At 38.4% G+C, this 27,216-nt stretch overlaps 5 protein-coding genes across 5 annotated transcripts in view; 3 read left to right on the top strand and 2 right to left on the bottom strand.

Moving 5' to 3' along the window:
* LOC117602771 (facilitated trehalose transporter Tret1-2 homolog) overlaps nt 1-3,749 on the bottom strand; it is a 58,693-nt gene extending 54,944 nt beyond the window's left edge. Inside the window, exon 1 of the mRNA XM_034321191.2 lies at nt 3,711-3,749. Coding sequence (XP_034177082.1) covers nt 3,711-3,734 — 24 coding nt within the window. The 5' untranslated portion in view covers nt 3,735-3,749. The remainder of the gene's footprint in view (nt 1-3,710) is intronic.
* LOC143305916 (mediator of RNA polymerase II transcription subunit 20-like) overlaps nt 1-18,319 on the top strand; it is an 81,062-nt gene extending 62,743 nt beyond the window's left edge. The window contains exons 3-4 of the mRNA XM_076691138.1: nt 6,365-6,501; nt 18,180-18,319. Of these exons, the coding sequence (XP_076547253.1) occupies nt 6,365-6,447 (83 nt within the window). The 3' untranslated portion in view covers nt 6,448-6,501; nt 18,180-18,319. The remainder of the gene's footprint in view (nt 1-6,364; nt 6,502-18,179) is intronic.
* Nucleotides 13,317-19,927, top strand: LOC143305953 (mediator of RNA polymerase II transcription subunit 20-like). Its single transcript, XM_076691286.1, has 4 exons — nt 13,317-13,392; nt 18,180-18,436; nt 19,666-19,776; nt 19,835-19,927. Exons 1-4 carry the CDS (start codon nt 13,317-13,319, stop codon nt 19,925-19,927), a joined length of 537 nt encoding a protein of 178 aa, XP_076547401.1.
* Nucleotides 19,928-21,232: 1,305 nt separating this feature from the next.
* LOC117602774 (trans-2,3-enoyl-CoA reductase Sc2) lies at nt 21,233-22,783 on the top strand. The gene is made up of 5 exons (XM_034321196.2): nt 21,233-21,389; nt 21,482-21,529; nt 21,709-22,019; nt 22,098-22,507; nt 22,583-22,783. Exons 1-5 carry the CDS (start codon nt 21,384-21,386, stop codon nt 22,708-22,710), a joined length of 903 nt encoding a protein of 300 aa, XP_034177087.1. The 5' UTR covers nt 21,233-21,383; the 3' UTR covers nt 22,711-22,783.
* tous (testes of unusual size) lies at nt 22,628-27,052 on the bottom strand. Its single transcript, XM_034321188.2, has 4 exons — nt 26,514-27,052; nt 24,943-26,446; nt 24,688-24,861; nt 22,628-24,612 (listed from the first exon to the last, which is right to left on the bottom strand). Exons 1-4 carry the CDS (start codon nt 26,711-26,713, stop codon nt 22,849-22,851), a joined length of 3,642 nt encoding a protein of 1,213 aa, XP_034177079.1. The 5' UTR covers nt 26,714-27,052; the 3' UTR covers nt 22,628-22,848.
* Between the last annotated feature and the right edge of the window lie 164 nt (nt 27,053-27,216).

Below are 27,216 nucleotides of genomic sequence, written 5' to 3' on the forward strand. Positions count from 1 at the left end.
TCGGTATCTGGGTCGCGGGTTTCGGCAGTGCGAACCCACCCTCTCTTTCGTTCGCGATCATCCCTCCAGTTCGCTATACTCGTTGAGGATTTACGCAGACTTTCATTTCCCGTCTTTCCTGCTCTCGTTGCTGCACTCGCAATCGATTAATCTCGGTAAACAGTCGAGCGTCGAAAACGGAATTGCCGGTCGAGAGAGTGATCGGATCGAATTCGCATGCGAGTCGAAGTTTCAGGAGATAGACTCTTGATTTAAATAAAAAAAAAAATTGTAATCAATTGTGAAGAAATGTAGAATTCAAGGTAATATAAATCTTTGATCAGGGTTCGATTGAACGGGGTTAAATTTGTCAAAGAGCGACGTCCTGAAAGCAACTTCCGTAGGACACTTTGATTGATTTATTCTTTCGCAGGAGGCTAATCTTGTAACAGCACCGAAAACGAAAGGCCTGTTGATCCCAGCACGGTTGCTTTACAAACGCACGTGTCACACTTTCAGGCAACTTCTTAGCAAGATTAATGATTTTCAGGATCGACGCGACAACCTTATAACCCTTTAAGGGCGAGCACTCTAAACGGGGGTTGCTGCACAAAGCATAGGATAAATTTAATTTTAATGACAATTCCATGCGTTCAGAAAAAGAAACGATTAAAAATTAAAGTTGGGGCTCTCTCCATGGTCCGCCGTCCGAGGGTTCGCATTAATGTCTTGAAAACGAAGATTTTTGGAATTCCTGTTTCCCTTATATCGCCATATTTCCTAAGGAAGCCTGATTTGATCGCGAGTGTACAAGTAAGAACGAGTTGTTTTGTCGCGACACTCGTAAGCGGACTAATTCCCGTTAGTGGAATCTTGAAAAGCGGCAAACTGTTCAGAGAAGAAATTCATTGCTAGGACGATAAGCTCGGCTTACTGTCTTCCCGTAAAGAAATTTACTCGTGCCTGTTCCAGTCATATTTTACCGTGTAATTGCTCTTTAGAATGCGATTCTGAACGGGCCCGGGAATCTTTTCAACAGAGTCTGTTCGAATGGTCGGATAACGAGAGTGACTGTTCACGAATAAATCTGCTAGTCGAGTAGGAATTATTTGTCCAATAATCTTGTGTTCCGTCAAATTCACCTGACGCTGCCGAGGGTATCATCAATTTACTCGATGATCGATCAACCAGGCTACGCGTACGAGCATCGAATAATCGGAATAAACAGCTCGTTATAAGAGAATCGATGCTGAAACCTGTTTAGCGAATAATAGAGAATTCATTCGAGAGAATCTTTCACTGTGAGAAAGAAGAAAAGAAACATTTCCATCGAAGCTAAATTATTCTGTCACCCTCGACGTTTATGTCGACGATTAATTTCTTTTACTGTTCTTGGCTTTCAAAAAATCTGAAAAAATTCTAGGATCAAGTTGGAAACAAATTAGACCTAGCGGTCCCAGGCCCGAACTCAAGGCGTCCGAGGAGACGAAACCCCCTCCACTAAACGATTGCGACAGGATGTAATAAAATACGACTAAAGCGGTGTAAATCATTCGATTTTCTCGTTCAATCACTATCTCCATCATCCTCATTCGTGTTATGACACTCGACTAGGGAGAGCCGATTGATTCGCGAGCGACACGGCAATAGAAGAAGAGAAAACGAAATGCATCCGGCTGCCTCGATGGTCGCAACAAAAATGAAGGTAGAAGCAATGAAAACGATCGCGTAGGCGTCTACGAATAGTGGAGATGATTCAGTGCGGAGCCGATGCTCGCCAGGAGCAAAATGACCCACGACACGATCGGCGTGAACGTGCGTTTCTCAGCACGCGTATCGCGATTCAAATTTTATTCTCTTACCTATTTTCAATTGAAGGTTTAAAGTTCAAAACGATAATTCGCGAGGATTGATTTTACAATCGCATTTGGGAGGAACTGAAAGGTGTTACTTTTGATGGAGAAAATTTCAATCGGGTAAATGGTTCGTCCTTAAAGGAAGAACCGCGCTATTCCCTTTAACGTCTTGAACTCGGCTAGGAGGTGAGCTATAAGAGAAAAAGGCTGGTCATATATCAATAATTTATTCCGCCAGGAACGGTAGTGATTTTTCCAACGCGTCAGCAATACTTTTACCCGCCGGTACCAGCCGCATTTTTCACTTCGCCTATACATTTTAATGTCTCTTCACCGATTAAATCGTTCGCTAGCTGATCAACAAAAATTCTTTAATGTTATCTTAATTCTATACTTTTCTTTTCTCGATCCTTTTACCGTGAAACTTTTCAACTCTGATAACTTTAGCTATCAGGCGCGAACGAAAGGATTGAAATTGCAATAATTTTATCGAAGTAACATCAAGACTCTCTGGGAAATGTTAATGTACGATGCAGTTAGTGAAACGGAAACGACGACGCGTTCCGCTTTAACTCCTTCGTGCCAGGATTCGATCCTGTGGCAAGATGTGTGGGAAGCGGGGATCCTTGAGGATGTAATTTATTGCCTCGCATACGATAGCAGCAAGTGTCCTGAAGCATCACCGATACTCCTTGCTACTGTGCTTTTAACGCGGCAACGCCGAGCTCGTTGCAAAATGTGTATAATGGAATTTTGTAAGATAATGGTTTACGTTCACGTGTTCCCCGTACATCGGCTAATTAAGAAACTTCTTTCACGCTCTTCGCGTACCTTTTCTCTATTCCTTACAAAAATCATCATCTCTTTCTTTTTAAATTAGCGCTGGAAATATTGAAAATTTACTAACGATAAGTAAAATTTTCTTATGCTTTGTCTATCTTCATTTTAACGCTGAAAATTTTTCAATTTAGTTAACTTTCGAACGGCGGACCATGGAGAGAGCTCCGATTTGTTTCTGAAGTAAAAATTTCTTATGCTTTGTCTATCTTCATAGTAACGCTGAAAATTTTCAATTTAATTTAACTTCCGGACGGCGGACCATGGAGAGAGCTCCGATTTGTCTCCGTTGTTCAAGGGTTAAGGAAAGTTTTAATTCGAATTACAAGGTTTCGATGATCGAGTTCATCTGTTAACGACACGGTTTCATTGTCCAGACATCATCCGTAGGAATATTTTAGTTAAACCCACCCGGAGCCGTTTGTCTTTCGCTTTCCGAATGATTTCAACCCAGTAACCGACTTTCGAGTTGGCGGCAACTCCTTCAGGGCTCTTAAGACTGAAAAGTTCTGGCCAGAGGAACGAAGAGGAAATAACAACGCTCCTATCAATCCGCGGAAACATCTTCAACGTGGCTTCGTTTGCGAAAGAAATATTATCGGAAGCTTGGAAACATCCAAAGCCATAGTTCCTTTATTCTTGCTTAAAAACGAAAACTATCTATATTCGTAAAAATGTTTCATTTTTTTTTTATTCAGACAAATATTAATTAAAAAATGGACTCTTTATTTTAAACAGACAAAAAAACGAACGAATGAATGAAAGCTTTATTGTTATACAAGAGGATAGATTCGTGTTTATTTCAAAATATTATTTGTTCGTCATGTTTCTTTGTTTATTCTATGAGAAAGAAATTGGAAACATCGTTCCGTAGACATTGGCATGAATGCAAAAAACGTTTTCTGTTTGAACGTGCTGCACTGAAATTAATTGCTCTCGACTTGCAATCTTTTCATTTTACATGGAACCATTGTTCTTCGTTTCCATTTAAACTAATTCCATTTGAAAGTTTTGAAAATAAACATGGCTGATACTCACGTAATATCTGTGATTCAGTGACATCTCTTCGTTTTTCGAATTCCAGTTTCCCAATTAGAAACTTCTCTACAGATTTTCCAAGATGCTCCGCGAAGCAATTTGAAGCATCATCCTCGAAATTCTTCTTTCATCAACTGTTACATCCTTTATTTCTCTTGTTCGTGAAAAATCGACGAAAATATACGATCTTTCTCATCGACGATACACTACTGTCACTATATTCTGGTCTCCTTCTATTTCTCGTTTCTTCTTCTCTTCTTTTCTCTACTTCTCTCGTCTAATCGATTCGAATCAGTCTTACGTGTTTATTGTCGTGGTTGTAGTTAATCTCTACTCTCATCATTATTGTCGTTTTTTCCTGGTATTTGTGTCGCGTGCGCATCTGGGTCACCGGTTCCGGCTCACTTCCGGCGCACCGGCGTTTCTGCTCAGATTTTCATCCGAGAATCGAGGGATCCTCCTGCGGAAAGCATCCACGTTGATAAAGGTTTCGAGGTAATCGGTCGCTCGTAACTGGAATCGCGAACTGGCTGATGCTTTTCGGATTAGAAACTTCGAAACATTCGAAAAAATCAATTTCGATTATTCATGATTATTCGGGAAATGTCTAGTTTGATTCGTTGGTAATCGATCGAAGGATGGGATTCGCTAAGGGATTCGAGGGAAAATTAATTTTGTACCACAGCAAAGTACGAGCTTCCTAGAATCTAGTTGGTCCACAAGGGAGGATTGAATACACAATGAGAATGTGAAAACCGAGGCGACCGAAGGGAGAAAGTTCGGGTGGAAAAGGGGTCCAGAGGAAAATTAATTTTGCACCGTAGCAAAGCATCGAGTTTCTAGGTTGACTCGCCCGGGACAACTCAAAGCATCCTGGAATACACAATGAGAATATGAATAATTACGTGACACTAAGAATTTCTGTGTCACGCAAGATTTGTACAAAAAAAACAACAATTTTTTTATTTTCATGTTTCACTAAACAGAAGTTAAAGAATTTTAGAGTATACAACAGGAATAAATTTATTATGATATTGAATAGAAAACTGGCCGGGGAAGAAACGAAATCTACGACGCATTCATTTAGCTCGACGGCTAATCTCGATTCAGCTGAAACGAAAAAGCCCCGCTCGTAAGCCTTCCTCGTTCTTGCTCAAAGCCTCGCAATCTGCCCGTCCCGCTAAGCCGATCCACATTCTGGCTGCTGCCTCGTCTCTGCGAATTCCTCCGTTCCACAACAGTGTCGTCGCAACAACGAAAAAATGACGTTAAAGGCCGCGCGTTTCAAGAACGAAATGCACCGGAATGCATATTCACCGGCTATTTTTAAATACGAATCGTAGAACGTTGAATAAAGACAGTTTTCTCGACCGTGGAACAGTTGTGCATTCCAAGTCATCACGGTGAATAGTATTAGTTGTACACTCACGATCAAATCAGGCTTCCGTAGTGAAAATAGCAATACATGGCCTTAATTTTGATAATGTTAACATTAAAAACATCTTTGAAACAAAATAATATTATTTTCAATTATTAAACATTATAAAATTTAGTATATAACTGAGAAATACCAATAATGAATAAATATCTGTTCAAACTTTCCCGCGTACACGTGCGCGCGCAGGTGGTGGTCCGCCAGAGGCCTATATATATGAGGCCCACTTCCCCGCATCGGTTATTCTTCCCGCGACCATCTAAGGGGAAGGACGAGGAGCCCGGGTATCGCCATTGTTTCTGGAGAAACCTAATTTGGTTGCAACTGTACAACTTAATTCTATCCCTTTTCTTATTTTTTGTATAATTGAAGATTTATTTTTAGAAAGTCACGGTAACTCCGTAAATTGATCTATCAATTATACATGGAATAATTTTCTTATTGTAGAAGCTTCAGTTCATTTGTAAGGAACTTCGAACAGCTTTAAGGTGAAAATTGTTAAACGATTCCGTTTGTGTAAGGTCGCGTTCGAAAGGCCGTTCCCAACACCCGGTACGTGGTCGCGGTCTATTCGTCGCGACGTTTCGAACGAGAAAATGTTATTAAGCGACCGGTGAATTTTTGCATGCACAGCCAGCTACGGTGACGTTCGTATCGTCGTCGAGTACTAATGGACTGGGACGTTTTTACAGGCGGGACTAAAAGCTCCGGCCCATAAAAGTGACGTTTCGCGTGCAAGCTATTTATTCTTTGCACGGTGCTGCGCTTGGCGACCGGCTGTTTCTGCTCGTCGCACGATAAACTATACCTAAACAGTTTCTTCTCAACCACGATCTTTTTGTCTTTTTACCTCATCGCTGTATAGAAACGAAGTCCAAGTATATTAGGTTCACAAATTAATTCTATGACTTCTTTCTTTTTTTTTAATTAAACATTTATTTTTGATGCAAAATCAGTTTCTCGAAAACCGTGTCATAAATTTTTCTAAATTTTCTCTCGATTCAGGGCGCATCCCCGTTTCGCGTCTATTTTCGCACACGATACGATCGTTTTCGAAGGTCGTCCTGTTCATCGAAACACAGTAGTAGTCATAGTTCACGGTATCCCTGACGATCGAGAGGAAACTCGACGGAAAGTTGAGTAAAAGCAAAAGGGACCAGCAGGTTGGAGATAGCATACGGCGCACACGCCGCTGCTTCTATTGTTCTTCGTTTCTCAGAGGCCGAAGTGCTGCCAATATCGGAACGTTCCGCTGCGATATCGGGTCACGAGAGGTCCGGCCCTGTTTCTGGCAGCTGGTGATAACTCAACCGACGCGCGTCGCATCGACTTCCATCGCTTCCATCAAATTTTCAGGTAATAATTAGCTTCGAAATTTCGGGTTTCAGCGAAAAGACAATTACTATATTTCCAAAATAGATTTGCGAAGGATTCGCGTGCACAAGGTTAAGCTTGGACAAATCCTATAAGAGATACTGAAATAAGTCACGATGATCGTGGTTAAATTGACACCCTCTTTCAGGTCCGCGTTCTTTCAATGGAGAACGAGCTCCGGTTATTTCAATCGCTTCGTCCTCGATGCAAACTCGATAGCCGATGTTATTCGATTCAGTCGAGAAGCTCGTCCCGTCTTCTTAGCCGACCGATCCACGGTTGGTCCTTGATCCCCGTGATCGAGGCAGAGACGTGGGTGCGGCTTAAGGTTCTCGTTGCGGGAAAGAGGGATCAAAAAGTTTTTATCCTCGGCTCGTTTCATAACTTATTCCTGTATGAACGAGCGACGGGCAGAGACACTTTGTGTTGCCTCTCGGCAAACATACAGACGCGTTTCGAATCTGTTTTTTATCCGCGTGACATCTTGGCCCGGGTATAAATCTTACAAATCACCCGAGACAAATCACATTAACCCCTTTTTTCCCTAATTACCCATCGGGGGGAATAATGTTTGAAGGCGTCGTCACCTTTGTTCTGGTCATTGGCGTAACTAAGATTTTTAGGAATAGATTAGGTCCCTTAGGAATTTTTGATTTTTGGAACTTTAGAATTTTGCAATTTTGCAATTTTACCAGGGCCCACCGTGCACTTTACCTAGTTACATCACTGCTCCTGGTGCAAAGGAAGAAATAACCTGCGTTTATACCGTAATGAAACTTTGTTGATCTTAACAAATAATTGAAAAAAAAAAAAAGGAAAGAAATCCTGAATCTCAGCTTGAATGAAGGGAAATCGCAATTAAACGGCTATTGAACGGCAGCAGGGAACGATCGGATATTCAGGAAGTAGCCTAATGAACGTATAACGCAGCGATTTGTTCGCGATGGGAAAAAAGAATTCAGCTAAGCGTGTCTGAAATTGCTTCCTGATCGAAACTAATTGATCGTCGAGCAGCTTCTCCGTCGACTAATTCTGATCTCTTGAACGGCATGGCAAACTACGATTATATTGCACGATGTTCTATGGATTGACTTCCGTGTTCCTAACGATGGATATTCGATACTCGATACTCTCTCTCTCCCCCTAACATTTTTACGCAATTCAATCATTATAGAATTTCAAATCGTTATGGTACTTATATTCAAATATTCTTGAGCCTCTTCGAAACTTTCAGATATTTAATAGTCCATTAAATATGATAGCTCAGGGTATCTGGAAACGTTATTGCCTCTTTCAATTTCAGTTAATAGTAATTTTTATATGTAATTTAATATATCCTGTGAAATTCGAAATGGAAATTTCAATTTCAATTTTTAACCGTAGGTTGATTTCGAAATGGAAATTCTTTTACTTTTTTCTCCGCTATTCGAGGGTTAATTTATCGGACGCGATTCGAAAATCGACACGGTATCAAATTGATCCAACGACGAATCGTTTCGAATCAAGCTTTCCAGGTTCGGCTTTTCATTTGACAGGTCGACAGACTTTCACGAGATTGCTTTTACCGCGCAATCAGCTACGCCGTCGTGACGTTATTCTATGCTTTTGAATCGATTGAGAAGCTAGAAATCACGATGAATGCGCGTGTAAATATCAGCGAGAGATGTCAGCTAACAAGCAATCACGCGTTTCACGATTCTAAATGGAAATTGAATGGTGTCGCGTGTGTTTATTTCACAACAGCCGATGAAAGTTTCGACAAACTTCAGAAACGTGACCTATTCAGTCGGATGCGTTTCATTTCGATTGGAAAATCTTCGTTTTAAGATTAATTGAGCAAGATCAATTATTCCTTTTTTTATTTCCCATTCGATGGATGTTTACCATTTCCATTGACGTTTATTTATGAAGCTACCGCTGTTGCTATTCATTAAACAATTATTGCTGTTCGAGGTGTCATTAGAGTCTTGTTCGCTTGGAAAGATCGTTCTTTCTTTTATCCGACATTTACTAATGAATTTAATTCCCGCGGTGATAGATCTTGCCAGATATGAACTTTAACTTAACCGCTATTTTATTCCGAGTTATTTTATTACCGTCGCTTTGAAATCTGACCAATTTAATACGAAATTATATGCAACAAGGGTAGTTTAAGGTTTGTCAAAAAATTCGATCAGAATTATAATTTACTTTCTAGAAGTCTACCTTCTAAACCTTCTATTTTCCATGTCGAAAAATAACGAATGCCTCTTTTCGAAATTTTACTTCAAATTATATCTGAATTTATTATCGAACGGTGTCGCAGCCGGTGTAGGGAAAATGGTGCTGAAGCTATTCCCTTTAAAAGGGGTCGTATGCGGAGGACAATAGTGCGCCGAGGATTCGTAAATTGCAGTCGGTGCACGTCGATCTACGCGGATCGAACGAAGCAGAGCAAACAGTCGTTCGTGCGTGCACGACAAATTCTCGGTTCGACCTGTCGATTCTTTCTCCTCTAGAAAGTAAAAACATGGCCCTACCAGGATCAGACGAAACGATAAGAACTCTTGTTTCTGCCACGGCTGTTTTTGCCACCGTGTCGCGGTCAGAAAATTTCTCCACCCTACCCTTACATCCCTGACACAGTTTCCATTCTCACAAGGGACATTACCCAATCGACATACGCCGATTTTGATGACCTATGAGTATGATATAGAACTCAAAAAAATATTTGACACATTTTTTATACGTATTTACACGTATTAATAGATTATTTTTCAGTATATCTTTTAAACAAATAAATTTATCAAAAAGGTGGCTACATAGAAAAATTTGCTGTTCAAAAGCACATAAATTCCATTTTGAATTTTTGCAACCCCAACTTTGAGGGCTATTTTCACCCTTTCAGCATGGACGATTGCCGATAAAAAAAAATACATGTCAAATATTTTTTTGAGTTTTATATCATACTCAAAGGGCATCAAAATCGGCATGTGTCGATTGGGTAATGTTCCTTGTCAGTCGTGTACTCGGTGTCTTATTTGATCAATTTCAAATTAATCGTTCGATCTTGAAAAGCAAAAATTATTAACATAAATAAAATGAACCGTTTGAAATATGAAAGAGGGTCTCAAAGAAGCTTTGAATTAAATGACTCCCTCCCTGATTTATATTTTCCGGCTTCATCTCCAGCTGTGCATCTATTCGTTTACCAGCGACTTTGTCTTCATATTTAATTCGAATGAATCGAATCGAAAGATATCATTGTAACGGAGATGAAACACAGTGCTGCGTTGCGAATTCTCATACACCCTGTGCACGGCTAATCTGTAAATGTCTCCATTGTAAATGGATCCTGTCTTGCGCGTGAATTGCCGTAACTCATCGTGAGTCTCATGCTGAACGTGTCAGCGCCTAGATTAAGCCGCGCATTAAATCAGTTGTATCTGCGCCGGTGATTAATTTCAATTATTGTTCGCCAATGGGAATTTCGTGGGCAAGTTTGACGGTTCGCTGGTTAAACGGAATTCAAACTGTATCCAAAGGAGAGAATTTTCAATTATTAATCCTTTACAATACGGATTAGGTGTCGCGAGTATTTCTTTAGAATCAATTACTTTTTCATTGCCACTTCGCGATAAAAATCCATCTTGCTACGATATTCAATTTGAAAGAACTACGACGATGAGAAAGCTGTTAAGAGCGCTTTCGAGTTTAGATAGCGAGTTCATGAAACGATCGGAAGAGTGATGAATAAGGGTTCGGAGATCGGTGGAGCTATCGATAACGACGGGCCATCCGCTGTTTGCGCAGATTAAATTCATCGATCGATCGTGGTACGCGAAAACGAAAGCCTCTCTGCACCGCGTCGAAGATGGCTACGTGTTCCCGCAGCGTTCCAGGTTCACGCGAACCAATAATCCTTCCATTAAGTCGGCCGATAAACCCCTCCGTTACATCTCCTCGGATATAACAGTAAAAGCTTTCCCGCCGAACAGACGCGTCACGAGAAAATTTCATACCCGTCAAAAGATTTCGCTGGAAATGATTTTCGACGATTTTATCAAGAAATTTTCATTTAACGTTATTCCAGTTTATATACATATGTGTACATTCGCGATCAAATCGCCCAAGTTCCCGCCCTTCCCCGTAGGCTTTCCAGCAGGAAATAACAGTGGCCTGTGGCGGACCATCACTTGTGTATAAACTATTACGCGGGAAAACTTAAATTCACATTCGTTTCGTTAACTGGTACTTTTCAATTATATACTAAATTTTGTAATATTTAATAATGAAAATTACATTATTTTTTCTGAAGTTAAATGAATTTTTGAAGAAACAGTGTAATATTTAGAAATGAAATTAAAATTGGGGCACTCTCCGTGGTCCGCCGTCCGATAGTTGATTTGATTGCAGGTGTTTATTTGGAACATTTCTATTCATTCTATTGCCTCAAACATATTTGAACGCAAATACCCTTAGTTTCCATTATCAAAAGGGAATTTGTATTTCTCTTGATTAAATTGTAATTTTCAAATGATAAGTGTAGAGATAGAAAAGAAATATAAGAAATTCGAGCCAGTTCGCGATTCCATGGTGAACCGTGGTTTCTTGCCTCGGGATAGGCGTCATTCACCCCTTCCGGTCCGGTCGTTGGCAAACTTGTCGGTAGAAGGAGGAGGAAAGCGAGGAAAATCGCGTCGACGAACCGTGCAGTCCGGCTGCATCGACTCGTCAACGTATCCGCCGCAGTACCGATTAATCACCTCGCCCCGCTTTCGACAAGACTCACCACCACCCTTATCAGCATCAGGGTTCACACACTATGACGCACGATCATTCCATTTCAAATTTCATCCCTAGATACTTCTTTCCTTTCTTCATGAAAATTTTAAAGAATCACAATTACGGGTGTTCAGTATGAAAATTCAGTATCTTCAGTATCCGTTGTTGGTTACTTGAAGTGGTTAGTAAAAATGGTGCAAACTCCACCGCGAAAATTTCTTTCAATTCCCGTGCGTATCTTCTCATAGTACACTCCAGATTCGATAAGGTCGAATTCGAATATTATTTCTCAAATGTTTATGCAACCCAACGTCGAAAGGGGTTCGCGAACATCCCCCAAGTTTACAAACTTTCTTTCTCCCTCTGAGCTGACCTACTAAAGCGATGCATGTTCGACACACGTTTTTCACCGGATGCACCGTGTTTCCTGTTAATCGACCGTTCGAAACTTGCTGCTCGTCGAATTATGTTTTAATCATTGGTCAAGTTGTTCCCTTCTATGTATTCGCGTATAATCATCCCGTTTGTTAGAAAAATTAACACCGTTCGTTCGAATTCTTCTTTGATGCAATTAACATAGTGTATCCAATGAAAATAATCTTCCTTCCGGGGTGAAGAATAACGAATCACTGGAGCTTCCACTTTTTACAAAATTACCATTGATTTCGATGAAAATTAATTTTCCATAGAAACATGGATTCTCGGAATCGTAATCCTTCCCAAGATCGTTCAGATGATAATTCTTCTCGTCGAACGTCGTTCTCCGTCGACGTCGGTTCCCTCAGGAGTCACGCGTGCCTTTCATCCTCGAGACGATCAGCGGCGACGTTCGAGCGTGCACCAACGAGGATCCCTTCGGAACGCATTAGCAAGGCGGCAGTAGGCACCTCTCGGAGGGAAGATAGCGTGCCGCAACGGCTTTAGCAATTATCGTCGAAGCAGCGATCGATTGTTCGATGTAGCCGTTTCCTGGAGACGTCTCATCCTCCCGTTCCCGAGCTGCACCCTGGATGCGCCTCGTACTTGCTCCAGGATTCCGTCGAAATTCCTGATTCCCTCTCCCATAGCCCCTGATCCTTTTATACCACCAGTATCTTGCTTCTATTCAAACGCACGACGAAAGATCGTAGAGCGCACCCGTCGTGGATGATTCGAAAAGATATTCGAAATTGAACATTTTCTGGGAACCAGTTCCTTTTGAACGCAATCAATCTTCCAGCACGGCAGCCCGGAAACAGCAGCCGATGGAAATAACTGAAACTGGTTTTTTTTTCCCCCTCTTATTTATATTCCCAGTTGCCTCCAGCCGCGTTATCCAATCTGGCTATCCGCTAGCCGAGTCAGCTATTCCAATTAGCCCCGACACCCGTAACTCGTTCGTCGAATCATGGAATCTATTGGTGTCCGGTGACGATACGTTAGAAACTGAATCCTCGTCTGATTCGACGACAAACAGAACCACTTTCGATCTCTTTCATTCTCGAACCTTCACTGATCCTTCTTTCTAATGGGCTGCTTTTGTTTTGTAACCGCAACAGAACACTTGTGATTTGGCGAGAAAATGATGGTAGTCGGCGATGGGTGATATTACGCGTCGGCCGAGCCGCGACGAACGGGACATACACCCGGCGCTGAATCGCGGCCAACTGAGAGGGAGAAAACAGCCCCCCAGATACTAGAGTCGGGGTTGGCTGTGGCATCGCGCAACGAAACCCCCTGCGCAACGCTTTCAACCCTCATCCCCTACTAGTCGGTCGGTCGGTCGACACCGAGTGCGACGAGGACCGAACGCTTTTCGACGACGAAACGACGAATCTCGCCACTTCGACGCGATATCTACCCCTTTCGGACTCGTTTATGATTACCGTCGCTTGTACCGGGTGTCAGGGATGTTTGGTTCATCCTTTGAGTGGGTGATTTGGAATTGAAAAATTTGTCAACATTAGAGGGATCTGTGACTTGTTTGAATGGAAAATGATAAAATTAATAATTTTATTTGATATTGTAGATTGAAGTTGGTTGAAGAGAGATAAATGCAGTCTCCTGCGAACGAGTCCAGGAGCAGCGAGAAAGTGTCCGTGGAACGATGGCACAATGGACTTAAGCAGGGTAATTAGCAAAGGAAGCACCTCGATTTCGAGCTCCGCTAATAAACTCGATTGAATTTCGACGTTTCAAAGCTGGCCCAAATTTCCCTCGATATCCTTCCCTCTCGCCAGGCTTTCCTTGCATTCGTAACCCTTTAATCCAACTAGTGGAAACAGTCCTCGATGATCGCTTTCTCTTCTATTCAAAGGCTATACACCGTTGCAATATGAAATCTATACGCAAGGAAGAGAGAGAGAGAGATGAACGATAAGGTGGACAATGGGTCCTTTCATAGGAACAATCGATTTTGATTGCGTATACAGTCCTCGCTCGACTAATTGCTTCGATTGGCTGTCAGGTATTGAGTGTCCACTGATGATTAGACTCGATACTTGCTATGATCAAGATGACGTGACGTTTTCAAAGATCCTTGGAATTAGGCGAGTGTAAAGAGTGAGATTTAGATTCTCAGTTTAGATACAGTTTAGGATCTCTTAATTAAAGTTAAGCAGGGAATTAGATTCTAAATTAAAAATCTAAGGACCCAAGAACTTGAAATTCTATTGTTAGGAATACAGAAATCTAGGCATCTGGAATCTTAAGTAAGAAATTCAGAAATTTAGGATCTCTTAATTAAAGTTAAACAGGGAATTAGATTCTAAATTAAAAATCTAAGGACCTTAGAACTTGAGATTCTATTCTTAGAAATAAAGAAATCTAGGCATCTGGGATCTTAAGTAAGAAATTCAGAAATTTAGGATCTCTTAATTAAAGTTAAGCAGGGAATCAGATTCTAAGTTAAAAATCTAAGGACCCAAGAACTTGAAATTCTATTGTTAGGAATAAAGAAATCTAGGCATCTGGAATCTTAAGTAAGAAATTCAGAAATTTAGGATCTCTTAATTAAAGTTAAGCAGGGAATCAGATTCTAAGTTAAAAATCTAAGGACCCAAGAACTTGAAATTCTATTGTTAGGAATACAGAAATCTAGGCATCTGGAATCTTAAGTAAGAAATTAAGAAATTTAGGGACCTAGGATTTTAAGTTAGGAATCTAAGAATCTAAGGACCTAAGATTCTAAGTTAGGAATCTAGGGATCTAGGATTGTAATTTAGAAAGCTAGAAATCTAGAGACCTAGAGACCTACTTCCTCTTCTATTTAAAAGGATAATACGTCCAACGAAGTGTAATGACGAGGCCACAAGTACTATGCCATAGCGAATTAAAGACCGTAATAAAAAGCTAGCCCAGAACTAGGGAGCGGACACGCCTAGAAAAGGATTCAACGTATCGGACGGTGCTTGAATACAGGATAAATTACTCGACAATGAAGTCTCGTGTACCCCATGACTAGATTTTTCGTTTCGACCCCGTGCAGAGGAAGGGACGCGAAATACAATGGGATCACGGCGGTGTCTGTTTGTGTCAGGATGGAGGGGTACAATAAAAAGGGTGAACATCGACAGACTGCCTCCACTTTATTGTCCACCAGGCAGAATGATTTTCGATGAAACGAATTTCTTCAATCGAAACGAATGAACGTGCATTTCTTTCCGGTCAAATCCTAAACTTTTATTTTTATTATAAAAAACAATCAGTGTAAACATGATCGCTTCGTTAGACGTGCAATTAAAAGACTCTTTATCGATCACCGGTTCGCTCAACTTCGACATCGTTTCAGCTTTCACCAGAAAGCCCTAACATTATTATCAAGGTCAATAGTTTGGCAACTATTCGATGGAATATCTTTTACCCTGTTATAATCGAAAGGAATAAGACACGGAGGACGAAAAGAGAGAAGGGTCAGTTTTCTCTTCCTCCTCGCTCCATCGACCGACAAGATTTGCGATCGCTTTATTAAAAGTACCAGCTGCTACCAGGCCGATCGACGATGCGCCTGATAAAAGTTTATAAACTCGATATCTCTATACTACTTATTAGCAAAAAAGACACTAACCAACCGTCGTTGGTGTCTAGAGAAACTTCGAAAATCGTTTGTATTCGCAGATTTTTTTTCACCGATATTCTATCTTGTAATTCATATGGCGACGCAGGGGATGCAGAATGCGGCATGCGAATGCGTCACAGGGTCGTACACGATCGGTGTTCCCGAATTACCCTAGAAAGTGTTGCGATAAGGGGGTGGCTGGGACCGCCTTCTAATCAGCCCGTTCGTTAATCAGAAGCGCGTAGCCTGCATTGTTTTCGCCGAATTACAAGCGAAAATAGGTCACAGTATGACACGCCACTCGTTCGGGATGCGTTTTATCGATAGTTGCGTTTTTTTCTTTGTTAAACGCATTCCTGAGCAGAATCACTTAAAAAGATTGTACGTTTTATTTAATTTCATTCTGGCCCTCCACACCCGTACAGGGTAACGTGTTTTACTTATTATAGTCAACGTCTTTTAATTTAGCTCTGATGGTCAACAGGTCAATGAATTTATTGTATTTCATGCAAATTTACGTAACTTAATTTATCTCTTTTCAATTACAATTTTGATTGGTAAGTTTAGTAAATGTTAATGGAGAAGTTTTTCAGGGAGGTATACGCGGCGGTTGCTTTTCCGGCATGGTGCGATAACTTTTATTGCTTTATAAAGGGTGTCTCAAAATGACCTGACATTTTGATTTATTAATAAAACACATTATTTGTTTGAAAAGTACGAATGTTTTTATTTCAATATAAAGTACAAACATGGAGGTTATGTATGGAACACAATATCCGATAAATGGCCGTCTCGTCCCTGTTTGCAAACGTTCACTCTTTTGTCGAAATTTTCAATAACATTTTGGCATAATTGCGGACTAATTTCATTAATGGTACGTCCAATTGCTTCCTTGAGCTCTGGAATGGTCTGTGGATTATTGGCATACACTTTTCCTTTCAAAAAGCCCCAAAGAAAGAAGTCAAGTGGCGTCAAATCGCACGACCGTGGTGGCCAATTAACGCGATTTTCACTATTTTTGTAGTGAATTTTCACAATTTCTATGCGTTGCTCAGTCGTGTAATTCTGCATGACTAAACCTCAATACTTCCTGATACCAATTGTCAAAGATTAGTACTCTATGTTCGCCACAACAAAAATGGTGCGAAATTTAAAATGTCAGGCCATTTTGAGACACCCTGTATATACATCATCGATTCTTAAATTCCTCTGGCCGTTAGTCTGACGGGGTTTTCTTGTAATTTCCTTCCTTGTAACAATGGTTGGGTTATTGTGGGTTTATTTTGTCTACCTATTCTATATTTTACTTATTTTATTTATACATATGTCTTGCTCCTTCTTTTTATTTATTAAATATAAAATCAATTTTTATTGTTCAATTCTAATGAACAGAAATCACCAGAATGACTAATCGTAGATCGACGTTTGTAACTAAAGGGTTAATAGTGGACAGTACGAAACGTACGATGTGCGAACTCCACTGAATATTCATAATTCATGCAATAACCACCGAACTGGTTCGTTCGCATAATAGCAGGCTATCGGCGCGCGCAACCTCGCCACTATGAATTATTTATCGGGTTAATTATAACGCACCCTCTCCGCAGCGTCAAATGACGAAACTCTTAATTACGGATCATGCTAACCGTGGACAATTTTACGCGCTTTAATTGTACACCACTTAGGCATTTATTTATCGCCGTCATCGATGAGCTTGGCGTCATAAACATTAATCGGTGTTTCAAAAAGGGAACGCCATAGTGATGGATTAAAAATTTCAATGCAAATCATCTTTTTTTTTTTTCTAAATCATTTTAAATATTAATATTGTCAGAGTTTTCTTTTGAAATAATATCCTGTAACACTGGTAATGTATATTTTTGGCAAAGGATGATACGTCATTTTGATATGCGATAATGAGGCAAAGGCAGAGCGATAATTTCGTTCATTACCCGTCATATTTGTACGTCATTTGAAATGTAGTAATTTGATTCTGTCCGATTTTATTATTCCGTACATGAACCGTGCCATCATCTCGTCCGTTTTAATTAATCGACTGTAATCCTGTCATAGTTGAAATGGTCGAGAACGGGCACGCTCGCTTGCCTCCGACAAAATTCGTATGCAAGAACGATCGAATCAATTTACTCGTGGACTCGTCGACGGGAAGTTTTCACGTTTTTCTTCGTTAATTGGCCAGGCTAGTTCTTCGTTTTAATTCAAAGGGATATCACGCGCCACGCGTAAAAACGAAAATGCAGACCGTAGCTTTGTTTTTCATCGTATCTCGTCAGATCCAAGTATGTTTTTGCCTTTTTTGATTTTTCACGCCTAGAATTTGCAACCGAAAAATCTGAAATAATTCACAATCATAAAGAAACATGGCTAGAATATTCTAGAATTTTTTCAGATTTTTTGAATGCCATTAAATAGGGAAAATATGGCAAAAACCACTTTTTCTTTCTCACCCTGTAACTACCCTCCCGGTTGAGATACAGGGTTGAAACTTGGTGTACAATGTTTTTTTATTATAAGCTATAAAATGGTGCGTTGCTGAATAAAATCGGCTCAAAGGCACTTTTGACCATCTTATCCTGCTATGCCCTTTGTTTTTTTATCGTATCTCGTCGGATCCAAGTATTTTTCGGGTTTGTATTTATCTCGGAATTTGCTTCCGTCGCAGATTAATTTCCTTCTCGACAAATTAACCCTTCCATCGATAAAAGCCGATGACTCATCAGGTGCGTCGGAACTTCTTAGTTTAATGACACACCGGGTGCGTTGTCGCATCTTGCTTAATGACACATCAGGCGCGTCGCGACACCTCTTTTTACTGATATTTTTTTTTTTTTTTTTCAAGGTGTTCAAAGGACCCTCCACGTTCTCCACAACTCCGAGCAGCCAGCATCCGTGTTCGCCATCCTGGAATCCGGGAACAAGGTGGTGCCATTGATAGCGGACGGACTATTCGATCTGTTAATGTACAAAATATCCAGCATCTACACGAACAAGATGCAAAAAGTCGAATCAAAAGGGCCACGGTTCGAAATCGGTGATTTCTGCGTGAAACTCGGCAGCGTGACCATCAATCAGAATTTCAAAGGTGTCCTCGTTGAGGTAAGTGATAAAAAAGAAGGGTAAGAGAAAATTGATCGCCCCGAGCGATCCCTCCAGCCGGAGGAACTAATTGGGGTAAAAAATAATGCAAGAATCCGGTGAGATAGCTGCATCTTTTCCATTTAAGAAACTCGACGAAACTTTTCGTACCTCCGGAGGAACTTTTCCTCGACCGGATAATCGGTTGAATTAATAATCGTGGCAGATGTCTGGCCCGTTGATTTTCGCGAAACTCGTTACCAGCCTGGCTCCCGAAGGATTCTGTCGGACGGGGCGAGTAGCTAATTAACTCGCGATTAAACTTGGAAATTGACGAAATATCGCCGCGAATTATCCATTGACAGCAGCCCTGCTCTTCTATAATTACAGACTCTAGAGAATCGCGTTAATGTCTCTATTTATCATTAATTAATTCTTTTTTATTATTTAAAATTAATCTTCTGTTCTATTTTGTAAAATCGGTCCAATTAACTATTTATACCTGGTCCAATGTGTACCTAAAGTCTCAACGGACCGCTTTCAACGAAAGGGTTGAGCAGAAAATGTTTTTCGGTCAGCCAGCTTTCACCGTGACAATGGTGTAACTTCCGTTCTACAAACCGGAAACAGTTCGTCCGTGACCAATGTGTTGGTCTTTCGAAGCGATCCTTCGTAGTGGCCATTCGTATCGATAACAGCGCTGTTTATACCCTCGCACGACATCGAATACGTTACGATAAAGCTCCTTATTCCCCCATTAATTTCACCGGAAGAAATACTACAACGACCCAACAACTTACGATCTTCTTCGCCTAGCAGGGAAGAAGAATGTTGTGGACCACTCGGTACAGAGATACAGATAATTTTCTGCCCGTTGAAATTCATAATTAATAGCCTTCTACGGTGCCGGATCAAGATTAGGTTCAAGGGAGGCTACAGCCACTTTCGATGGGGTTGATTTTGTTCTTTTTTTCGTTTCCTAAAGATAAGTCAGGCGACCTCTAGGTTTTCTTTCGATTGGAACGATAGGCAAACCTTTGACAACCTGTTGAGACAATCTTGATCGACGGGGAAAGAGAAACTGACTGCGTAAAGAACAATAGCATCCGATCAATGTCTCTACTATGAGTTTCCCTTTCAAAAGAAAAATATAATTTTTAATTCGATGGAAAAATGTTTAAAATTGATGAAATTAAAAAGTTTGTGCTATAGTGCTCTTGCTCTTTTTTTTAAATATTTTCTTTTTATAGGTGGAATATAGACCTTGTGTTGTTCCGGGAAGCGCATGGGAATTGATGCGTGAATTTTTGCAGGGGTTCCTTGGATCTACCGTGTCCAATCAAGCGCCACAATATTTACAAGTAATAATTAACATCATTACATGGTGAAGTCTATTGCAATTCATTAATTCTTTTTCAGAATCGAATGAATGATATTTATCAACCTTTGGACACGATACAACAATATTTGGAACACTTTGGGCAATACAGAAAAGCCACAGGTGTAATTTAAAAATTAGGCGTTTCTTTGAACTTGTTCATTGTAAGTTTTAAATTATTCAATATTTATACAGCATATGACTGATAAGAAAAAGCACTACATTATAGTGAAATGATTGATTTAATAAATGGAAAATATTGTGCAAAGCTTATTTTAACTTTATATGTACCGCTGCTGTCATGTGGCTGTAAATGATGAACTAAAGAAACCGATCCCGCTCTTTTAAAAAAAAAACCTCTCATTGTACCGTAGTGACATCTATCCAAATCTTCGTGCACTTTTTGATGAATGCTTTATCAGTAGAGCTATTCTTATCGACTAAATTGTTGATAATGTAGGAATTCATAATCTATAATAAACATTTTGGCTGTACTTCCGAAAACCTCAATGCTCCAAATTGGCTGAAATTTTGAGAATAAGTTTCTTTTTAATAAAAATAATGATTCTAAGAAGGATTTTTGGCGACTTGAGAAAAAATTTTTTATCATTTGGGTGTCATTCCCTACTTTACCGACGCAATTATAACAGCCTGAATACTTTAGACAGATTTGTAGGCGGTTCTGATGCTGTAAAATCTGCTATTTTCAATTGTTTTTTAAAAGGTATCGATGTATACCGCAGTTCACCAGAGTCCATAACTGCGAAAAGACCAGTTTTCGTTCTTCGCGCTTCTCCAGTGCGCATCTTCGCCCTGATTGGCGATACTTCCAAACGAAGTGGAAAGCGATTAGCAGAGAGCTCGCTGCGTTCCCCCACCATCTTCCAACCTGCGCGTCGCAGTCATGGACTCTGGTGAACTGCGGTATATCAAGAATACTAGTATTACAATGTATTGATGTAATTAAAACAAGTACTTATGTTTTTATAATTAATGATTAGATTCATTTTTATACGTAGTTGTATACACAGTATTGAATGAAATAAGAATATAACTAACTTTTTAACTACTAACGCCTTCCTTAAAATTTGTTAAATCATTAGTTTCTAATTTACTTGCGTCACATTCATAAATATTTACAAACAATATTTTTTAACTTCTAACGCCTTACCTTAAAATTTGTCGAATCATCAGTTTGTAACTTACTTGCGTCACATTCATAAATATTTATAAACGAGTAAGATGCCAGTTTTTCAATTATATTGTTATTATCATAGAAACATTGCTAATAAAAATGTTACTTTTTTTTTTTACATTAATTGACACGTTCAAAGTTCGGATATGTAAGCTCATTTCTTTGCATATCAAATAGTGATTTAATTAATACTATTTCTGTACATGGCACTTTAAAATTACTATCATTGGTCAGTGAAATGAACTTGAACTTTGAGCGCTTAAACGATAGTAGCGCCGTGTTATACCTTTTGCCGTGATCACTAGCACAGCAGTGTATAGTGCGCTTGAACCATTACGTTGGAAAAGAATTTTTGCTATCAAATATCCGAAAAATAAACCGATCTGCTAACAACAATGGAGGTATTTATACAAAAAATATATATAGAAATCAGTAATATACGATTTCACGTAATAAATCATGAACCATTCGATGTACTTTTCGTATTTTCTAGATCCAAATCTTGACCGCTAAGTCATCAAAATTTGTGACCAATGTGTCCGTAAGTAATAAACACAAAATCCGCATGTTTAATATGTATATATTCATTAACAAATTAAGATAGTAATTATGCAATGTATAACTAAAATAATAGTCCACGAAGATGTGCTATTTCATACAGAATATTTAATGAATTTTAATTTAAATTTCTAATTAGTTGTCCATGCATTATAATCACAGGTAAAACAAACTACAACAATACGAGAAGTTAAAGAAGAATTATACAAATTAAAGAAAGCACCACCAGTACAGAGACAATGCTTAAAGTTGGATATTAAAGGAAAGGCTTTATCTGATTCAGATACCTTGAAAAGTTTATCTGTTTCCGATGGTAGTAAACTTTATTTAAAAGATCTTGGACCTCAGATTAGTTGGAAAACTGTATTCTTAGTGGAATACGCTGGTCCGTTAGTTCTCTATCTGTGGATGTATGGTCGTCCATGGATTTTTTATGGTGATGTTGGTACATCTAAAATTGATACCACAGTTCAGTAAGTTCAAATTGTAAGCACGTTATTTGAACAATTAAAATTTTCAGTAAGACAGCTACAGCATAAATATACTTTCAGTGTGGCAGCTATATGTTGGTCAATCCATTATGCAAAACGTCTTTTAGAGACATTATTCGTGCATCGCTTTAGCCATGCAACAATGCCACTACGCAATCTCTTTAAAAATTGTACATACTATTGGATGTTTGCTATGTATGTGGCATATCATGTAAATCATCCTCTATTTACATCTCCATGCAGATGCCAGTTTATGACTGGTGTAGTAATGTTTGCGCTTTGTGAATTGGGTAATCTGAGTATTCATTTAGCTCTAAGGAACTTGAGACCACCAGGAACTACCATAAGGAAGATACCTGTACCCACCAAAAACCCCTTCACTCTGTTGTTCAATTTTGTCTCATGCCCCAATTATACTTATGAAATTGGTAGCTGGATCGGTTTCACTATCATGACTTCGTGTCTTCCAGGTACAATTATACTTTTTCTTTATTAGAAACAAAAACTAAATAGCTTATTAAAATATATAATTTTTCTGTTTTCAGCTGCTCTGTTTACTTTTGCCGGCGCATATCAAATGACTATTTGGGCATTAGGAAAGCATAAAGCATACAGGAAAGAGTTCTCCAATTATCCCAAAAATCGAAAAGCAATTATTCCATTTGTTCTTTAAATACCATGTAAATTTTATTTTTACTTCAAGGGCATAATACTGGTAAATATTAAAATATTTTTTGTTCCATTTTGTTATTGACATTTTTATTCTTTAAATAAACAGTTTACGATAGAATTGTACTTCCCTATTAGGTATTTAAAAATTTACATTAGCTTCTGGTTCTTCACAGGGTAATTTACTGATCAACTTATACATGTCATCTTTTAATGCAATTATTATACTTTGACACTCTTCCATTTGAGATCTATATTCATTCTGTAACTTTTCATGCTCATAACATGCAGTATCTAATCTTCTTTTTGCTTCAGATGGTTTTATATTTTTTGCTGTTAAACCTAATAGACCTTCCATGTGTAATATATGTTTCCTTGATTCTTTCAGTTCTTCCCTCAGAGCATTTAGTTCTGCGATCAGTGTAATATTTTCCTCCATAGTTTTATCTATATCCTTACCACCGCTTGATGTGTCCTGAAAAACTTGTTTCTTAAGGGAAGCTATTGTTCTCTCTAAATGATCCCTCTGCTTTATAAATTCGCATTGTGCGTCCAAATCTGCCTTACGACTACGCAAAAATTCATCGCTCGAACTATATTTATGATACAATTTTGTTACGGCAACTTTTAACGCTTGTGGCTCTTGCACAAGCCCTGAAACATCAAGTAAATCTACTCGTATCTTTTTCAGAAGCTGTTGACACCTTTTATTTCGGTGTGCTTCGTATTGAAGTTCGCGTCTTGCGGCTCCCAATTTCTCTCTCAACTCGTGCAACTGTAATTCTAAACTAACATTGGTCTTATGCAGGTTTACAAGTTCCGTTTCCATGTCTCGAATCTTTTCTTTAAGGTCTTTGATTTCTTGCTCTCTCGGTTCTATTTGATTCTTTAATTCTGTGATTTTATAATTTAAAACGAACTTAAATTTCTCCAACTCCTGATTCGAACGTTTCAACTCGTATATCTGATTTTCTCTATCCTGAACTGTGATATCTCTCTCGGTTATCTCCTTTTTTAAGTCCTCTTTATCTTTCTCTAATTCTTGAATAGTCTTTTGAAAATATTTATACTGACTCTGAACTCGGTGCATTTGTCTTTTCAATTCTTCAACTTCTTTTTGGCTAGCCGCATATCGGTTACGTATCATCCCAGCTTCTCCTTTCAGTTTTATGTTTAGCTCTTTCTCCTCGTGTAACTTGGATTCGTAATTTGTTCTCAATTCCAGTATCTCTTGATCTGCATCGTCTTCTATTTGTGTTGTCATTTGTTCGTGTACTTTCGCCTGATGATCCATTTCATCTTGAATTTGCTCTAGTTGTAGTTTTTTTTCATGAAGCAGAGCCTCATATTTATTCGTCGTTTTTTCTAACTCGTCATTCCAATGTTTTTCCAATTCATCCAAACGTTTTTCATAATCTTGACGCATTAGATTCATTTTGTTTTCAAGTGCTAAATACTTGTCGTACTCTGTAATGAGTTTAGCGTCGTAATTCATTTCTATTTGTTTCATCGTTTCCTCGTGTTGCTCCTTCATTTTAACTATCTCCACGTTTATCGTATTAAGCTCTGTCTTATGGTCCTCCTGTAGTCGACTTATCTTGTCCCTCAATTCTTCAATAGCTTCACAGTATCCTTGATGTATGTCACGTACTTTATCATTGTGTAGGACTTCTATTTGACGCATTTTATATGCATGTTCAGTTTCTAGCTCTCTCATTCTAACATTCAAGCCGTTAATCGTTTGTATTTTTTCTTCCAAGTCGCCTTTGCTAATTAACACTTCATTTGTATACGTCAGCTCTTTACCCATGGCCCCTTTTCCTTCAGAATAAAACAATTTCCAAATACATAAACTACCATCTGTAGCAGTAGATATTAAGTATTGTTCATTATAAGAAAGAGCAATCTGTACAAAATAAAAGACAAGTAACAAAACACGGCATATTTAAATTATACAATAGCACTTTATGTATCTTCTGACCTTGGTAATCTCAGCAGAATGAATATCGAAACTCGTATAATGTATTGGCTCCTGAAGTGGACATTTAATTGATAAAATAATACCATTAGGACAGACAAGAAATAGAACTTGATCCTCTTTTCCTAGTACCATGCAATACATGTTTACATCGGGAAGATTATACTGTCTAACTACCTATTAGAAATAACATTTTATATTGTTTCTTATATCTTTGTAAGATTACAGGTAGTAGAAGTAAATTAAATGAAATATTACCGCACTCTCCTTCATCTCGCGTATTGAACTATCATTTGCAATGCAATACGAAGTCAATTCGTCGGAAGAGAAAGCAATGTCATATAAATTAAAACCTCTTAAAATTATTTCTGCAGAACGTTGACCAGTACTCATATCCCATTGATATATCACACCTTCTGCACCTAATGTTAGTAACTTGGTATCTGATCGCGACCACAATAAAGTCTTTACTCGATTAATATGTCCTTTTAAAATGAAACAGTTAACATAATCAATAGTCGAATAAACTTGTATAATATTCCCATTAACAGCAGCGAACAAATGACCCCCGTAACTAAACTCTACAGTCTTGCAACATCTAATAGGAAATTCTTCCATAGGTAGTAAATCATCTATTAGTATGCTCATGAAACGTAATTTATCATTGAAGCCAATTAAACAGAAAAGACCTGTAGGATGTAATGCAATTCCACAAATGTCTTCTGTATATTGTTTAAGTAAGATTAAACTTCCTGCTTCAAAGTCCCATAATCTTACGCTGTGATCAAGTTCCCCGCAAGTCATAAATACTGATTTCCAAGCACATACCGCCAGATTACTTATGGGTCCATGATGTAACGATTGACCCATAATGTATAATTCTTGTGGCTCTGGATCTATGTTCAGGTCTGGTCCCCATAGCCTTGCATAAAATATTTGGGGCCAGCCTGTTGTAACTATCAAGCGATCAAAACTTAGATTAATATTTATAGAATTGATTTTATATAAATCTCGGTCGTCTTCTTTGAATACTTGGGATGGAACTATAAAAACATTTCTCTTTACATATTTATGTTGACCATCTTTCTCAAATAATACAATTGTTTTAAAGCCAAATGTGAATGCAAATCCTCTCGAAAATGCAATTAAACAACGGATATTCTGTTCCCATGGAATATTTTTGCTAATATTCAGTAGCGAACTAGTAGCCTGTATAACATATTCTTCTCGAATTTTAAGATTCATAGACACTGTATCTGACATCTTGTACATATTTTTTAAATCACCATGCTCTAAATAAAGAATTCTACCATCCTTTGTACCAATCAATAATCTATCTGGATTCAACCATGCCATTGAACATATAAGTATGCTGTCTGCTTTTGAAAATCCATAGGGACGCCATATAGTATCAGAAAGAGTCAGAAGTTTAAAAATGTATAAACCTCCAAGTGCGACTACTCCATTATCTGATGGGTTACAAGCTATTATGTCTACAATGGCAGATAAATTTTGAGGATTGCCTACTGCTATACTGGATTCCACTTTTCCCTTTTCCCAATTATAATAAAGCATTGTTTGATCAGGTTCTCCTGTAATTGCTGCTAGATATTTATTATCAAAGCTAAATCCTATACAAGTGAATTTTGTTACACCAGGAGCATCGAATGGTATTCCAAGAAGCTTTTTTCTTTTAAGCGTGTGAATATCATAGATAGCTATGGTAGGTTTTTCTCCGGTTTCGCAAAGTGCTACATACCTCCTTTATAAAAAGAAAAGGACATTTTATTTAATTTTGTCCTTTTTTATTATATAATATTGGAACTTACTTATTAGGTGTAACAGAAATTATATTTATGTGTTGCTTATCAGATAAATGTATCAATCTTTGTCGATATTGCGGAATATTATGAACCGCTATTACATTTCCAACGGGATATAAAATTTCTGCATCAGTAATGTAATGTACATTTGAAATTACATCAGTTTTTAAGCCATAAAATATTTTAGTTTGCAAAGTAGTAGTCATTCTGAATCTCCTTTTCCCGTTTCAATTAAAGTATGAAAATGTAATTTTTATATTTATAAAAACGGAATGCAAATATGTATATCTACAATATGTACAAGTTACTATGTGCTGTTTATATTTCCCTGGCAACAAATTGTAATTAATATCCAGTATTAGTCACATGCGCATTTAATAGGACCATTAAAATTTGCGATTGTAAAGTGAAGAATTTGTTTATATAATCATTAACAATTTTCCTTTGACAAATAATTTGACAAAGAAAACTGATCTCTCTCATACCTTACGTGGGAGAATAATAGAGATTATTCGACAATTGACAGATCAAAGTGATCAACTATGACTCAAGTTAACTATATATAATGACAAATGTAAAAATGAATTTTGGTATGTAAATAAAATAATATATGGCATATAATTATTGAACAATACAAAGAACAATTAATACATAAAAATTATAAAATCTATATTGTATTTTGGTGGTATTATTCACTGATAACGTGAAC

This window comes from Osmia lignaria, chromosome 12 (assembly GCF_051020975.1).
Source record: "Osmia lignaria lignaria isolate PbOS001 chromosome 12, iyOsmLign1, whole genome shotgun sequence".
In the NCBI taxonomy this organism is placed as follows: domain Eukaryota; kingdom Metazoa; phylum Arthropoda; class Insecta; order Hymenoptera; family Megachilidae; genus Osmia; species Osmia lignaria.

Bases quoted from the DNA above. Each gene is read 5' to 3' on its own strand.
- LOC143305953 (XM_076691286.1), top strand. From the start codon at position 13,317: ATGCAGTCTCCTGCGAACGAGTCCAGGAGCAGCGAGAAAGTGTCCGTG. The intron at 18,437-19,665 runs GTAAGTGATAAA...TTCTTTTTATAG, and splicing joins TCAAAGGTGTCCTCGTTGAG to GTGGAATATAGACCTTGTGT. The intron at 19,777-19,834 runs GTAATAATTAAC...ATTCTTTTTCAG, and splicing joins AAGCGCCACAATATTTACAA to AATCGAATGAATGATATTTA.
- LOC117602774 (XM_034321196.2), top strand. The intron at 22,020-22,097 runs GTAAGTTCAAAT...ATATACTTTCAG, and splicing joins AAAATTGATACCACAGTTCA to TGTGGCAGCTATATGTTGGT. The intron at 22,508-22,582 runs GTACAATTATAC...TTCTGTTTTCAG, and splicing joins CATGACTTCGTGTCTTCCAG to CTGCTCTGTTTACTTTTGCC.
- tous (XM_034321188.2), bottom strand. From the start codon at position 26,713: ATGACTACTACTTTGCAAACTAAAATATTTTATGGCTTAAAAACTGAT. The intron at 24,862-24,942 runs GTAATATTTCAT...TATTTCTAATAG, and splicing joins GCGAGATGAAGGAGAGTGCG to GTAGTTAGACAGTATAATCT. The intron at 24,613-24,687 runs GTCAGAAGATAC...TATTTTGTACAG, and splicing joins ATTCTGCTGAGATTACCAAG to ATTGCTCTTTCTTATAATGA.